The sequence below is a fragment of the Meleagris gallopavo genome, chromosome 9 (assembly GCF_905368555.1).
Source record: "Meleagris gallopavo chromosome 9, MGAL_WU_HG_1.1, whole genome shotgun sequence".
NCBI classification, from domain to species: domain Eukaryota; kingdom Metazoa; phylum Chordata; class Aves; order Galliformes; family Phasianidae; genus Meleagris; species Meleagris gallopavo.
Genome location: NC_139412.1, coordinates 11,183,993 through 11,200,275, shown reverse-complemented (window position 1 = coordinate 11,200,275; position 16,283 = coordinate 11,183,993). Strand labels below are relative to the sequence as shown.

The 16,283-nt window shown below is 43.8% G+C and overlaps 1 protein-coding gene across 3 annotated transcripts; it reads right to left on the bottom strand.

Moving 5' to 3' along the window:
• Nucleotides 1-7,180: 7,180 nt before the first annotated feature.
• Nucleotides 7,181-15,165, bottom strand: LOC100546811 (uncharacterized). 3 transcript variants are annotated; one of them, XM_085230683.1, is made up of 10 exons: nt 15,014-15,165; nt 14,169-14,282; nt 11,984-13,669; nt 11,327-11,426; nt 10,537-10,685; nt 10,253-10,365; nt 9,969-10,058; nt 9,073-9,195; nt 8,392-8,597; nt 7,181-7,743 (listed from the first exon to the last, which is right to left on the bottom strand). In XM_085230683.1, exons 1-9 carry the CDS (start codon nt 15,072-15,074, stop codon nt 8,403-8,405), a joined length of 2,631 nt encoding a protein of 876 aa, XP_085086809.1. In that variant the 5' UTR covers nt 15,075-15,165; the 3' UTR covers nt 7,181-7,743; nt 8,392-8,402. The 3 variants fall into 3 exon arrangements, with proteins under 3 accessions (XP_085086809.1, XP_010713616.1, XP_085086810.1); XM_010715314.4 differs by having other exon boundaries at nt 7,181-8,597; XM_085230684.1 differs by lacking the exons at nt 7,181-7,743; nt 8,392-8,597 and having other exon boundaries at nt 9,195-9,327.
• Nucleotides 15,166-16,283: the final 1,118 nt, after the last annotated feature.

Below are 16,283 nucleotides of genomic sequence, written 5' to 3'. Positions count from 1 at the left end.
AGACAGCTAAACAAGCCTCTGCACACACAGTACCCTTCTTCCACACGCAAGCACATATTACGCCCTGGTGAGCCATTAGCTAGGGTAGCAGCTATATGACCAGTCCGTGGGTCACCTTCTCCTAGGGCAAGATCGTCCTGGAGTGGGAATCTCCCTTCCCTGTCCCCTCAAGCACCTCACAGCACAGGTCAAAGGGTTCAGCTGCATTTGGCATCGGGGACCCAGATGCTGGGAAAGCCAGAGCAAGGCTGGGCCAGCTGGGAGGGAAGCAGGAAACCAGGGAGACAAAGAGGGCTGAGATGAAACAGTAGGGATTTCTGGGGATATTGCAAAATGCTATAATTCTCCCTGGTTCTGACCCAAAGCGGCACGCAACAAAGCCATCAAGAAGTCAGTGCAATAAAACCCTGCTTCTTCACAGGGATAGAGTCACATGTAGTTCTTGTCCATCTCAGCTGCAGATGCTGCCACTGAATATTTAGTTGAAATGTGCAGATAAATGATTTGTGTATTCATATTAGAAAAACAGAGAGAGAAAGCCACTACTAACAACTGGTCATTAGTGTAGTGCAAAGAGCTGTTGATCTTCTGCAAGCCCCATTGCTCTGAAGCACTTAGTAAATGTCTTTAAGGCCAGGTGAGGTCCATTACCCAGCATACTGGACTATTTGAATGGTTGGACTGGATGATATTATATATCTTTTCCAACCTTTATGATTCTATGATTCTATGTGCTTGACTTCAAGCATGTGGTGAAGTCCCACAGCATGGGATTTCTCTCACATTTCAATACTTGAAAAACTCCTTGACCTTTCCAAAGAAATGTGGTTGTCAATGGTGGCCATAAATTGTTATAACAATAACAATAAAAAAGGCAGGAAGTCTCGTTTTATCCCCTCCACTATGTCTACATTAGACTGTCTCCATACTGGTGGCACAGGACTGCGAGAGTATCCATAGCATTCTGGCAAGGATGTGTGTTTCACCACGAGCTGTGATTAGTGCAACAAACAGCCCAGGATTTGGTAAACCAAGATAAAGTATTGCCTGTGATCTCCTGTGTCTTTCTATGCGAACAATTTTCCAGTGGCAAGAGCGGCTCTCACCTTGCACTGCTGCTATCTGGCAGGTAAATCACAACTGGAATGTCTCAGCCCTCGAGGAAAGCACCTGACACACTGTGATGATGAGAAAGTCAGGTTTTAAATTAAGAACCATTTTGCAACTTCAGAGCTATAGACAAATCTACAGTTTAGGTTATAAGTGGGGCAAGATAAGAAAGCATAGGAGCATGCTTTCTACTGATGGCAGACAAAGATGGCAAAAGTGTTGTAAAGATCCAAGATGAAAGGCTCTTTAAAAATTCCTTGTTTGGGTTGCTTTTCCCTCAAAACACAGCTCAGCCCTCTGGAGTCCACTGGGCAGGGCTTCATTTCTCTTCTCTGGGACAAACTCATTGAAGGACTTAAGGCAGGACTAAATTTCAGACTGTTTTTAGATCCATAAAGAAATCATCTAGCCCTGAAATCCACAAGCCTAACTCTATGGCTTGAGTTTGGATTATGAAATGAGTTCATCTCAAAACAACCAGACAGTTCTTTCCATCTCAGAGGACATAAACCCACTGAAGGCTTGATTCTTTCCTCTCAGTCATAATTTGGAGTTTTGCTGTCATAATCTGCTGGCCTAAAGTGCCACAGTAGCTATAGAGGGATCCCAAACTGTCTATTTTCAGAAATAATGTTTCATGTATGTGTATATGCTGGTGAAATTTTCCCTCTTGGCTTCAGATGATGGCTCATTTTGAGGGAGAACCATGATTTTTCAGAGATATTTCCTTGAGAACAAGGAAATACTCTTGAAAATCAAAAGATTACCTGTCAGTAGAACACTTATTTAATCAATAATCAGTCTTTATGTACAGGTAGAGTGAAAGCCATAAATATAAGACAAAGAAGTTTCTATGCACTGAGTTTCTATTGCTTACTAAAAAGCAAACAAATGAGATTATAGAAAAAAAAGTCAATCGTTACTACCTGGGTTTACACTCAGTCTAGTGAGTATTCTGTTGATTGGCGAGAGGTTATGGCAAAGAGATGTTTGCACTGTACCGATTTTCCAGTATCAGGAGAGAGACATCAAAGGGAAAACAGATGTTGTATTCAACACAATAAATTGCACGATTTCTTCCGCCTCCCCAGTCTGTGCCGGGAATAAGCATGATTTTCTCTTCAGCTAACAAGGAAATAAATTTTATTTCTTGTTGCTGTTCTGATGCTGCTAAATAGAGTAACATTTCCTTATAAGAACAGATTTGGGTAAATCCCTGTTCTATTATCTTATCATTTCCATTACATTATCATCATGACGAAGTCTTGTTGTTAAAAGCTGTGACCTGTTGTTTATAACCTCCAGTGATTTTTGTCAGAAATGCCCAATTGGATGGGCAAGACCACAGTAATATAGGAACTGTAAAAGTAAAGCTGACTGAGGACGTGCCCAGGAAATAACTTCAAGAAAAGCCAAAGAAAAGTCCAGATTCCAATCGATGAAGTTTTCTGCCTTCAGGAGGGTTTTATTCAAGTCTTTTCCCAGTACGAACAACTCTAAATCCAGTAGCTATTGGGTGTCCAGAGATCTTTCATGACTTAGGTTAGCACATCAGGTTGTCCACTCTGCCACCTTACCCAAGTATTAAATTCACCAGCATGCTCTGAGCTGTTTCCATAACAAATGAACCTGGAATATGATCAGTAAGCAACCCACGGTGGGTGAGCAGCACTGCATCCTGATTCCACACATGTACCACGTCTTTGTTTCACAGAAATTTGGCTCAAGAACTTGGTGAGCATTAACAACTGTTGTGTAGTTGTGTCCTCACAATTCTTCCCAGGGACTCAAAACAAACTCCCCAAGCCTGGACCACTCCTGCTAGCATTTTTGCAAGGTTAGAGAGAAACAAACACACCTCCCTTAGATCAACAACATGAGCCCTCAGTCCCTTTATTCATTCTCTTTAAACACAGGGTCCTTTCATTAGGGCTATTAGCAATAGCCTTAATGCCTCTTGCTGTGTTTTCCATTGTGAGATGCTATATATTGCTGAAGGCTCATTTCCAAATGGAAGGTGGCAATGAGCAATGAGGCCTTTAGATCCCAACCAAAGGGGAACTAGGGATATTGGATTTCAACCATGTCACATTTGTCTCTAAGTCTCTTCTGTGGATGATCTCTTCATTCTGCCCCACTTCTCAACCTTCGTGCTTGCTGAGGAGTTAGCTGAGCTTTAGTGAAATGGTTTTCAAGGACATAACATCAGTTCCTCCAGGGAAGAGCAGCACATTTGTGTGTGAATTCAGACAGGGGAAGGAAAGAGATGGAGAGGCACAGACAGGAGCAGAAGGTTTACACAAAGGGGCAGAAAGTTTCTGTTCTATTAAAAGAAACATAGTGCAAAATACTGTTGCAAAACAGAATGTTGACTCACATCATCACAAAAGCAAATTGCACTGAACGTCACTGGTGGGGAAGGGCATCACTTCTCTGTTCCAAGAAAGATACTGAAATCTGATGGATGGAATACCACCCCAAGAGGGACATGGCCATGACAGTATGTTCCAGGAGTTGGTTCCTCCACACCTGGAGCTGACTCATGTGCAAAGAGTTGTGTTATCTGCTTTCGGTTCTGCTCAGCTCTACTCTCCTTACTTTCCTTCTTCCTCATTCTTGTTTTGCTTTTGGGCTTGGGGCTGTTTTTTTGTTGTTGTTGTTGTTCGTTTGTTCGTTTGTTTTTCACTCTTTGATTATTTCACATAATCTCTCAATTTTATGAGGCATTTTCCTTGAGACAGTGAGGTCATAGCTCCATGACTAGGCATTTTGTCAGTGAAAATTTTGAATAAAATTTCATGCAGAGGAGTGGGGAAAAAATCAATGTATTAGCATTTACTGTGCACACACAAACATGCCTATTTCTTACCCTTCCCCTACAGACGTGGTAGAACTCACTTCCTCCTTATACAGGAGTACCTGTAGCACCACAAGGTCAAAGGACCATCAGATGTATGATGATAACCTTCAGCTACAAGGCCCCGAGAGCTACCTGCTTCATACCAGACATTTGTCTCTGAGGAGAGATGGACAAAAGGGCTTTAGTTTGATCAATTCTTCATTGTGTCTTCGGAGAGCTAGGGCCTGGAAGTGCAGTGGAGGATGTAACACTAATACTGGTTCTGGAAGTCTATAAGAAACCCATCTCAGCTCCCATCATGGACAAGGGGAATCATGCCTGCATCCTGTGTGCCACTGGTCATGGTCATTGCTGCTCACTGGATCTGATCTAAGCAAAGCTACTTTGTCTGCTCCTTCTCTATTTCTCCTCCTGTATCAACATTTCTGCTTCCCACTACAGGCTCTGTTTTAGTAATTTAGACTTGGTTTATTTTGCAAGTGAACACAGCTGCTGGCAGCCACAGGCAAGAAAGGCCTGGAGACCTGCAGGGAGATAGGAAGGAGGACAGAGTCTGTGGAAAGCCCTAGGCCACACAAGATCTGATAACCTGGAATGGTGACCTGACCCTTTGCAAGGTTGCGGGTGGGAGGATGCCACAGGCAGTCAGCAGGCTCACGGGAATTTTGAGGACATAAGGTGAGCCTGGTCAGGGGCTGCAGATACTAACTCATCCTATGGCACAGTGCACAGAACGGAAACGTGGGCATATCCTGCCATCTTAGGGTGCCTGCTCAAGGTCACAGTGGAAGCTGTAAGAGTTAGAAGCTGGTTCTGTGCATGTGTCATGATTTCAGCAGATTTTTAACAGGGCTTCAGAGCCGCAGCCAGGTGCAGGGGCAGTGCTGAACTGGATGCACAGGACAGACTTCCCCATCCTGACTCAAGAGCCTCAATTTCCAGACTGCTGGTATTTTCCCAAAAGATTTTTACACAGTTAATTTCTTCTGTCATGCAGCTATCTCTGTTCTGCCTTATTCTGAGCCTCAGCACAGAGCTGCTCCATAAATTCCTTATCGTTACAGCTGGCACAAAAGCTGGGGACACCCAGATAGCTCAAGACCATTACAGGTTGCTCGGCTCTTGGCAACACAGCCGTCACAGACAGAAATCCAATATAAGTATAAACGGATTTTGCAGAACAGTTGAAGATCTGACCCAAGCTTTGAGATATGCTGTTTTTTGTTGTTCTTAATATTCTTTCAAAATATGACAAACCAGATTATCTGGTCATGCTGTAGTAATAACCATAAACACTTGATGTTACAGGGAGGAGTAACAGGAAGAATGCAGCAAGGTGAGTATAACAAAAAATCACTGCAGGTTGTGTTTTCATATGCCCTCTGTAGTATCGAGGAGATGTAAAGGTTTTGTTTTGACTGATTTCCACACAATAAGGAGGACTTGCCTTCTGCCTTTTCTTCCAGTTCATGTCCCATCCTGAGCCATAGGTGGATGCTGGTTTTCATATTTCAGCAGAAGGAGCCAAACAGACGAGATCTGTGTCCCTACAGCTCCCAGTTCTTGGTGTTTTCTTAAATCAGAGGCAGCTATGGGGCATTTCTGATTCTGTCCGTGTCTCAAGCCCTTTCTCAGCTGGTTCACTCAGGAGGTAGTGGTGATGCCACCCTTCCTCTCTGAACCACTCTACCCGCTGCAGTATCAGATCCACCCACTATACCAACATGCACCCTTACGAAGATGCCATTGAGTCAGTTCCTGTTCCTATGGCACAGTTCTATTCTCAGAAAGGTGAGTTGGCTTTTCCTGCGACTAGAAAATGCCTTTCTTTGTTTTCCATTCTTTTTTCCATTGACACAGATGTCTGGACTGTACAAAGGGAAAAATCAAGGAGGAACAGGCCTGCTTCCTGGGTCGTTTCCAACCCCAGTGGGACTAAGGTGTTGTTTTTTTCACAAACAGGCCCATTCATGAGATTATTTTGTCTCCCAGAGAGATCTTTCAGGCCTAAAGACCTCAGAGTCACAGACAATTAAACCAAAATTGGCCCTTTTTGGAAATCTCTTGATTTTTCTTCAGTGACTTCAAACTCCTCTTTGGATGGATATTTGAGGGTCCCGAATCCCTTTATATCCCTCTTGATTGCCACACTGCAATGCAGCGACTCCTTCCCACTGAGCAAGATGTGAGAGGAACAGCACCAGAAGGGCACAATGAGAGCCTCCTCTGAGGAGGGCTGGGCAACAGTTTTTGACAAAACCCCATATTCTTAGAGGTGGAAGTATTTCACAAACTCTTGTCAATGTCTCAGCACGGATTTGATCTATGATTTTTTCAGCAAATGTGCTGAAAAAGGCCAAAAGTTTATAATGGGAATATTCTGGATTTGACACTTGTAACAGTGGCTCTTTCTCTATTTCTTTTTAAAAATGTCCTGCTTAACTTTGAATACCAGGAAAACTCTGGAAATATTGGAAATTATTTTGCCCCTACTTAACAAAAGATCCTATTTAAGTTTCCTCCTTCATCTCAATTTGTTTTTATCCTAATTTATTTTGTCCTGGTTTGCTCATACATAAGAGAGGTGTAGGAGGGGTACAGCAAGGACTGAATTAAGTGAAGTTGCTCCCTGTCTTGCACCTGTCATATGAAATGGTTCCTGGCATGTTCTCCCTGCATCCTGCTCCTGGCAGCAAAAGTTCTTGTAAGAAACATGCACCAGGGAGAGAGGAAAAGATGGATCACGGCAAGACACCTTGTGAAGAATCCAGCTTTCCAAACTGCTTCTAAGCTGTGGCACACTAAAACATACTATTATATGAAGCATGGGGAAGCAGCACCCATACTTTATTTAAGCCAAGGCTGTTTTACATAGCAAAAGGCTTTGTAATGCTTCTTTCCAGTCTCATATTTCTTACTGTGCTTCCTCAGATTTCAGTGTTTATTATTTTTGTTAAACTTGGTTAAGAAAAGGTGCCAAATTCAGCCTTGTTGTTTATGAATTCATTAGCAGTACCCAGCAAGGAAGCTGGCACTGGGGGGTTGATGTTAGTTATTATGCTTCCTTCCCCCCTTCTCTCACATCCTGGAAAGGGATGCAATTTGATCCACTTGTAAGATTTTTTGTGCACTCCTGGCAACCCAAAATGCCACGATCATGTTACTTGCAAAGTTTTTTTCTGGCGCTTGCTGCAGATGATAGCACAGTCCTGCGTGACTTATGACTGTTTATTGAAAATATTTTATTGAATTCTGTAAATCAGTTTTAAGAGACACCAAAGAGATACAGTAAGTAGACCAGTGAAATGATTTCACAAACTCAGTTATCTGGCAGTTTCTTTCTCTGCAGGAAGAGAACCAGTTCTGTAAAGAACAAGCTCAGAAGATATGGTTCACAGAGGTTTAGCTACTTTGACTGCACAGCATTTATGCTTAAGTTCCAATAGTGCTCCAAGTGAAATCAATGAGATTGTTCATTGGTTTCAGCTGGAGTTTGATCAGCACCGTGCACCTGAGTCAGGTAAGAGTAATGTCAATAGCTTTCAGAGGCCAAACAAGCCACTAACTGTATGGCCATGCAGATTTGACCAAGGAAAACTCCTTGAATTTCTTTGAAATTTCTTGTTACTTCCTCCAGTTCAGATACCACTCTGTACAAGATGTGCACCCTGAAGGAAATGTACCATGAAGTATGTACAGTTATGCCAAAAGGCAAGAGACCAGCTTCTAGCATTTTCCAGTGCAGTGCATATGATTCCTTTGAAATTCATACTCTGCAGAAGATAAAAAGAGAAGTGAGGGTCTTCCATACTGCTCCAGCACTTCTAAGGCGGTATTGTTGGAGACATCAAAATGATAATTCTACCCTCTCACTGACTGTGAAAATCCAAAAATGGCACCTCAGACAACAGCACTTGTTTTAGTGTTGGCTTTTGTGACTTCCATTCAGAGATCTATCAAAGATAGCCCCAGTTCCCAAGACTACGTTTTGCTTCATCTTTTTAAGAAGTTCACTGTATTCACTAAGATAGTAGCTGAATACACCTTCCCTTCTTCCTCTTCCATTTCCAGCCTCATGCAGTGTTTGTTCCCTAACATATAATTATATAATGTTTCAAGTTATTCTCTGCCCCAAACCAAAGGCATTAACTTCTACGAAAAAAAAAAAAGCTCTGTTACCCTGGGCTCAGCCAGTCACTGATGTAACACTTTCCTTTCAGTGAGAGCCGGCAATCTCTATAAGTGAAAATACTGCTTCTACAAACTGGGTGAATGTGATTGTAAATCAGGGATATTTTAGCAGTATCCATAGAAAGGTGAATAAGTCACCCCTGTAGCTGAGAAATCTTTCCCATTCCCCAGTTTGACCTATACATCATTTTCCAGCAAACACCTCCCTAGTGAGCACATAACTGCTTGACCTGAACAGAAGTCAGAGGCGAGTGTGGTTCTCACGGCCTCCATCAGCAGACTGCAATGCAAATCTCTCTGCTGAGGCAGCCGTGCCCACCCCGTTGTGCACAGCATGGACATGATTCAGATGTTCTTCCCGGCCTTTTGCGGTGCAGCCGTCACTGTTAGGGACCACTGAGTATTTCTTCTGCACCTGCTCCAGTATCTGCAGCACCTAGATTTAACAAGCACAGCTATAAGTGTGTTATCAGTTAGGGGAAAAGTACTAATTACTTCTCCTGCTGTTCACATAAACTCTTTTCTTTTTTAAAACTACCTGTCTGGGCCCATTCTTGGGATTGCACTAAGCATTTCTATCTACTCAAAGGTCTCTGGGACAGGTGTGAATACAGAGTCTGTCCCACTGAGATCAGAGATATTGGACCTCAGAGCCCTTTCCCTGAGGAATCAGTCTTATGTCACACATTCCTCAGGAATTTGCCCAGCACAGAGAAGTGCAATGATGGTTGCAGGATCAGGACACAGGCAATATGGAGATCTTTCATACTGCACTGTGATAACTCCTCATGCTATCACAGATTTTTTCATCTTTTTACAGAACAGGAAATTTCCAGTCTGATGCTTATTTCATGGGAATGGGCAAAGCAGAGAAAAAAAGGGAGAATAAATAAGATCAAGATTAATTTTACCTGAGACTTGGGAATTATACCAACTCTGAAGAATCCTATGTTTCCACTGTCAATTTTGGTGCAGTCCACAACAGTAGAGGCAATATTCTCTGGAGAAGGACCATCGCAAAGAACTGCATCCACCTGAAGAGCAGCAAATTTCCACACCAAGTTCAGGCACAGGGGCAGTGAGATGGCAGTTTCCCCTTCTCAACAGAAGGCAGCTGTCAAGGGCAGCTCAGCTCCTTCCTACACCACAGTATTGCCACTAACTACCTGTTGAATTTGGAATGAACTCAGAAAAAGCAAAGAGAGTTCTATGGGATGTGAAACAGTAGTAGAAGCAAAACAGCCTTGCATCAGCTAAGGAGCTTTGAGGAATTCCCATTCAAAAAGCAAAGGTATAGAAAAAGAGTTTTTTGAGGAGTTAGAGGTGAGAGATTTACATAAGCTGCCAAGAATATATTATCCTAAGGATTTAGGATCTCAGGATATTTTAAAGCTCCAGTGCCTGTTTCATATTAGCTTCAGCTTTAGATGGGAATCCCCAGTGTTCTGATAACTCAATGGCAGCTAGAGCCCTGGCACAATTAAGCATCAGTGTTTTTGCTGCTTGTACAAAGTGAAGCATTTTTTTGTTGCTCATATCATCCTTTTTTTGAAGGCAAACTAATTCATGTTGCCAATCTATAACTCTGCCATATAAAACAGAAGCATTTTGGATTCCCATCAAGTGTTTCATTTTACATTGTTCTCTCACTCCGTCACCAACACAAGGAGCGTCAATGACATATTTAATTAGATGTTCTCCCATATTCTTGATATCATCTATTGACCTGCCTTCTGGGAACAGAGTAATTGTGTTCTTCCATCCTTTTGGGACCTGCTGGACTGAAAAGACACAAAGCCACAATTACCTTATCTCCCAGCTTTGCATACACTTGGTTGTGGTGTGTTGTGTCTGCCTCTCCTGTTGGATTAGCTGATGTGACCACAATGGGGCCAACCTGGTGACCAAAAAAAAAATGGGAACAAGAGCTCTCAGCAAGTTTTGTGGTACAAAATAGGTTGTTACCCCAGCAGCTACTGCACAGGTGAAGTCACTGAGTTACAGGTTGTAGCTGCTGTTGTTCCACAAGCCACGTTTGACTTCAAACAAACCTGTGCTTACAACAAAAGTGTTCAAGGTAGAACCACTCACCAAGTCAATGAGGTGCGTGGTGACTGAGCAGTCAGGGATGCGGATGGCAACGCTCTGAGGAGTACCAACATATTTAGCAGAGTCCTTCATCCCCAGGAAGTCCACCCATTTACCTGCACAAGGAAGAGTCACACAGCACTTACTGATGTGCATCAGTCCAAACGCAGTGATCCTAAAGATACTGCAGTGGAACATATGGCATTGCAGGGAAACATACTGGAAACAAGTTGGAATTTCAAACCCAAAGCTCTCCAAAGAGCTTGGAAGTAACAGCATTTCCTCACCTCTGGGAATCACCAAGCTAATAGGAGATGGCCAGGCAGCATCCATGAAGTCCCAGAGGAGGGGGCTGAACAAATGTTTTGCAGGTTCCAGTTGCTTCAGGCTAGAAATCCAGAGTGACATGGGGCGCTCCTGAGCCTGCTGTTTGGAGCTGCAAAGGAGGCAAGAAAAACGAGTTTGGAAGTAAGCCAGAATTTAATTTCAAGCTGAAAAAGAAATGGTGTTGGAGAGGCCTGGAGTTAGATGAAGTACTGCAGGCCAAGAGTCTGTAATGAAAATAGGACCGTTTCAACAGACAATCTGAGAGGAAGGAACTTGAATGTCTGCTCCCAGTTACAAATGAAGCCTTCAGCTTCTTGTGTAGTGACAGGTACAAGACCCAGTTTCCCAAGTTCTGAGGGGTCTCAGCTGCTTACAGTAGAGCTAGAGACATTTGTTAAACACAAGAGGGATTTTAGTTGTGACAATATGTATCTAGAGATACATACAATAACCCCCTGCTCTATTTTGACATTTCTCGATCTTTGAGTTTCCTTGTGATACCCAAGCTACCTGGCTCCATCACCTGTCGGGAGCCTTCAATATACTGTAGGACAATTCCTGCTCAGCTGTCTCCTTTTCTCATTTGGATCTCCTCCCCTGGGCTTGTAACGTTATTGTCCCTGGTAAAATTAAGGTACATGTCTCATTGCTCTGAATGGCTGCTGTAGCCAGAACTCAGTAGAAGCTGTATCTCTGACAGGCTTCCTTAGTCTGGGAAGCCTTCACCAGGGCAATGAGGCAAATACTCACCGGTGAGCTTTCTCCACAGCATCAGGCCGATTACAGGCTGCTACAAGCACATACACAGTATCGGTGGGGATGCCGCAGGTCCCTCCATTCTTCAGGATATCTGTTGACATGTGAACAGGGCAGAATCCCTTGAGTGACTAGAACTGAGGGTCTGTAATTCACAGACAAAACAGCCAATTCAGTGCTCTCATCTCCTTTTTCCAACTGGCAAAGTATTTCCTCTGACAGTTCATTTTCTAGCATTTTCTAGCCAAGAAGAGATCTGGCATTTAGGGGAATTCTGGGACATATTCATCTGGGCTAGAAGTCATTCAGCCTTGTGGAGAAAGCAAGCACCATGCACTCTCTGTAGAAAGCTGTCAGTGGCAGCCCTAGCCTTGGAGGATACACGTTTCAGACTGGATGTGCAGACAGTGACATGATATAGGAGAGACAGCAGTGAGTTCACTGCTAAACCCAAGTCCTCTCAAGGAATTGATCCTATTTTCCCCCATAGTGATTTTAGTTTCTAAAACTTGGCCCACTTGGTCAAAATACAATCAGATGATCATGGTTTCCACATCTAGATTGAAAAAATGTCCTTTTAATACCGTTCTGCTACAAAATCTCCCAGAATTACCCCTCCACCCTGCATAATCCCCTATATATTTCCCTTACCTGCAATTCTCTTGACTGAGGAAGCTTTCCTGGCAGGCAGGTGAAGGCACTTGGTCATTCCTCCTACCACACCACTAAGCTGCACAAGGGGCCTACCCATTGGTAAGCAGGAACCCTCAAAGGTGCTGTTGAAAAGGGCAGACAGGAAGCAGTAAAAGCTGACCAGACCAAAGATGAGAGTGGCAGCGATGTCATAGCCAGCTGGAAGAGCACTGATGGCATCCAACAAGAAGCTGACAGCAATAAGCAAGAAAGTGAGGGAGTAAAAGAACCAGCTGATGCTTAAGAAGAGTGTGCAGAAGACAATGAAGCTATTGAAGAGCATGAAAGCAATAATCCCTACAGCTGTGTGGAAGCTTCTGCTGGTGCCATAGAGGCCACCATATCTCGTCAAGCCCCAGATGATCCACATGACAGCATAAAGAATGAAGGCACTGCTCTCCAGGGTTTTACCCCGGGCAAAGGCCACTGAGCCACTTAGAAGCTTAAGGATCCCACCAGCTACCACTACCCATGGAATTACAACAGTAGCAAGCGGAGCTTGTGGGTCCCCAGTCACTGTTATTGAAAACGAAGCGAGAACACTACATGCATAGCCAAGTACTTCAGCATCTGCATACTTTGAATACCCTAAATAGGGTGTGTGAAGGTTTGCCCCATCACGAAGCTTCAGAAAACTGCTGCTAGCAAGCAGGGCCTTCACAACACCCTCCCCTGTTGGGATTTTGGCACCTGCTCTCACATTGTACAGGTGAATCAGAGTCATCAAGGCTGAGGCCACAAAGATGGCCACATCCACACCTTGAGGTCCACCTTCAAAAAATCCCTTGGGACAACAAGCTAATGCAATGCAGTAGGCCACGTAAAACAGCAAATACAGACCATCCACCAGGCTCTTAAGAGTGAGAAAAAGAGCCAAGACTGCAAAAAGAATTGAAAAAACCACCAGGAATGGGATAGGAAAAGTTGGCTCCTCTGTTTGCCAGATTGGGTATAGAAGGCAATAGCCCCCAGCAAATTTCAGGATGGAAGTGAAACCAAAGAATGTAGCCATTAGTACATCCATTGCACGGTATGATAAAATGCAGACTCCAATCTGGTAGATCCCGGCAGCCCACAGCCAGGGCACCTGACCAATAAATAGTTTGCTAGTGACACCCAGGAGCCTACAGCCGAAGACACTGGCAGACAGCATGTTCAGGATAAGACCAGTGACTGCAAAATGATTCATCCTGACACTGGTGGACTGGATCTGCTCATGGGCCTTATTTTTGGCAAGATCTGTGCCAGGCATGGCAATTTTCTCTTTGGAGAGGAAATAAAGAATCCTTCCCAGAGCAAAGTAACCACCAGCTAAGCAGACAACCATATAGTTGCAAGCCACAGCAGAGGAACCAAAAGCTGTGTTATAATGCATGGCAACTTCATGAGCACTGGCAAGTGAGACAGCAGAAGCAATCATAGCTAGAATGACCTCTTTGTTAAGGAAGCCCACCACTGCAATAATGAGTAGTGCCAAAATAAACGTGACCAGGCCAGGCACCAAGGCATTGCGGAAGTCACCGGTGTCGTTCAAAACTCCTTGCCCTCGCAGGATGAAGACCACTCCATAGCCACACCAGAACACTGAGATGGTCAGGAAAAGAGACGAGAATAGAACGGCATTTCTTAGGCTTCTCCAAATTCCTGTGAAACAAATGGCAGTGGAGACAGAAATGTGATTTCGACACAGTAGGTTACGGAAAGTAGTACTTAGGACAAGCAGCTGTGCTACGGGCACATTGTGTGTTGGAACCATGATCAGTACATGAATGTGGAGCTGCATGATGGTCAACAGAGCTCCTGTGAGCTTGGGTTGGTCTGCACAAAAGGAACAACATGCCATTTCAACCCACAGATGCCTAAACTAGTCCCAGTGAGCTTGGAAACAGTTTTTAGAGAGATCATATATTCACTCTGTTAAAACTGTCAGAGATCATGATAAAGCATTTAATCAAAACTAACATTTATTTCTTTGGTTGCCTAGATAGGAAAAAAATGGTGTGCTGATATATTCCTCAAGCAGGAGACGTCAGTGGCCTGGCAAGGCTGCCACAATTTGTACTAACGTGTTGGCAAAGCAGACCAAATACATGTAAAGCTATAGAAGGGGAGGCCTAGAAGCTGGCTGCCTTCCGAGTCTTACCTGCATATGCCAAAAGAGATGACAAAATCAACAGAAGAATCCCTAGAGCTGTGCTGGGGATCACAGGGGCTGCTCTGAGTGAACTGTAGAAATGTACTGCCAGCAAGAGTGATCCTGTGTGTGACAAAGGAGGTGGAAAAAGAGAAAGCTTGTAAACTTTGCCCCCCCCAAAAAAGCATCAGAAGAGAGCCAGAGTGACAGGAGCAAGGAACAGAGAAAAAATAACAGTAAAAGATCTGTAAATAATAAAATCAACAGGGAGAGTGTTGTAACTTGGTTTGTGTCCAAGGTCTCACATCTTTCTGGGTGCTTACTTTTGAGAAATTTGAACTTAATTGTATTTGAGGTGCTCCCTCGTTGCTGGAAAAAAATAAAAAACAGTTCTCTGATTCCAACAAACACACAGACACGCTCTGAAGATGACCACATAAGCCTTGTGACTACAAAAAACTAGCCTAAAAATGGAAAAGAGCAGCACTCAGAAAGATGAGATGCAAAGGACAAAAGAAAGGGAGTGGACACAGAAAACAGAACGGCAGGAAAGACAGTTAGAGAGGAAAGCGCATTAAAAAAAAAAAATCACTTATGAAAATGACGATCAAAAATCTTTGATTTGCTTCCCACCTAGGTTGGAAGAAGTACAAAAATTCAGGCCAGCATTTTAAAGCCAAGACAAATATTTTATTGGCTGCTGAACCAGGCAGAGGGATCTCCTGTCTCTAAAAATTTTACCCAAGCAGAGAAGATTTTGAGTAAACAGACTTTTTAACCCCTTCAAAAAGGGGGTTGTCCATGAAAGCTAGTCCCAACCCCATCCTCCCGTGCCAAGAAGACTCGATCCCTACCTGCGGAAATGCCCAAGAGCCCTATGGAGTAATGCAGTGACTCAGCTTTTCTGACTGCCATCGCAGAGTTCGCTGAAGACCCAGATGCGGGCTGAAATGCTGCCTCTCTTTCTTCCCTAGCTCTTTATAACCAAACCAACTCCAGTGGCCTGTGTTCCTCCCTGCTCTCCACCCCTTTTCCCTACAAACATCTTCTATTAGTGTTTCTTTCTGCATGCGGGAGGAAATGCAAACGAGTTTCTTGCTGCAATAAATTTCAGTCTGAGTCAGAATGGACTGCTGGTAGCTCCCTCCAGGGGCCTTTTAATTTTACTGTTGATTAACCCTTGTTAAAAAAGACACTTGAAAAATAACACTTACGGTTTATTACTATTACTGCTTTTTTGCTATTGCCAGTGAGGAAATTACACTGGTTAAAATTAAGAGTTTTTAAAGACTCCATCTTGCTGGAGCAAACAAGTACTTTATAAGCCCAGGAGATCCCTGGGGACCAGTTATTTCTCCTAACACCTGCCACAGTCCTCCTGTTTGCCCCCATCGCAGCTATGAATGCCTGGCACCAATGTTCTGTGCTGAGCAAGCCCAGGGCATGTTCAGTGCCATTCCCAAAAAGGTGACTTTTGTCCATGTGCCACTCCACATCCATCTCATCCAGCCCCTCTGCACACACTCCCAGGGAACTTCTCCTAATTCCTAAGGGGCTTTCATGAGTGAGTTGTCAGTGCAGTCTGGAGACCAACAGCACGAGGATAAAATCTGGAAGTGTCTTACTGGCTTTCCAGGAGAACTGTGCAGGCAGCAAAGTGATACCAGTCATTGCCATGATCACTGCTGTATCCCAAAGGTGACATGAAGGTGACATTCACAGCTTCCTCCTGATTGCTATGGAGGATGTGTGAGAATATGTGATCAGGGTGGTGCAGGAGGCCATAGAAAGCAGTGATCAGTGGCCCATGGTCATTATGGGATCATGCTGGTTACGCATCAACTGGGAATCCAGAACAATCCCAGACTGGCAGGATCCACAAATGATGCCAAAGGATGCTGCTCCTCCTGCTTGCTGAGCCACATGGATTGGGATGGCATGCTTCCACTGAGAAGTTGGATCCTTATACTGGTCCCCAAACATTTGTGGTTTCTTCAGTGCTTTGGAGGATACACTTGGAGAATAGCTACGGTGCAGAAGAGTTCCTTCACGCTTATCTTCACTAGAATATTGATGCAGATTTAAGCAAGGTATTGATGTGTGCAGACACTCTCATTCAGAATG

Coding starts and splice junctions, on each gene's coding strand:
- LOC100546811 (XM_010715314.4), bottom strand. CDS start 15,074: ATGGCAGTCAGAAAAGCTGAGTCACTGCATTACTCCATAGGGCTCTTG. Junction 9,196..9,968: donor ATGCAAAGCTGGGAGATAAG/GTAATTGTGGCT, acceptor GCTGCTCTTCAG/GTGGATGCAGTTCTTTGCGA. Junction 8,598..9,072: donor GTATAATTCCCAAGTCTCAG/GTAAAATTAATC, acceptor TGTTAAATCTAG/GTGCTGCAGATACTGGAGCA.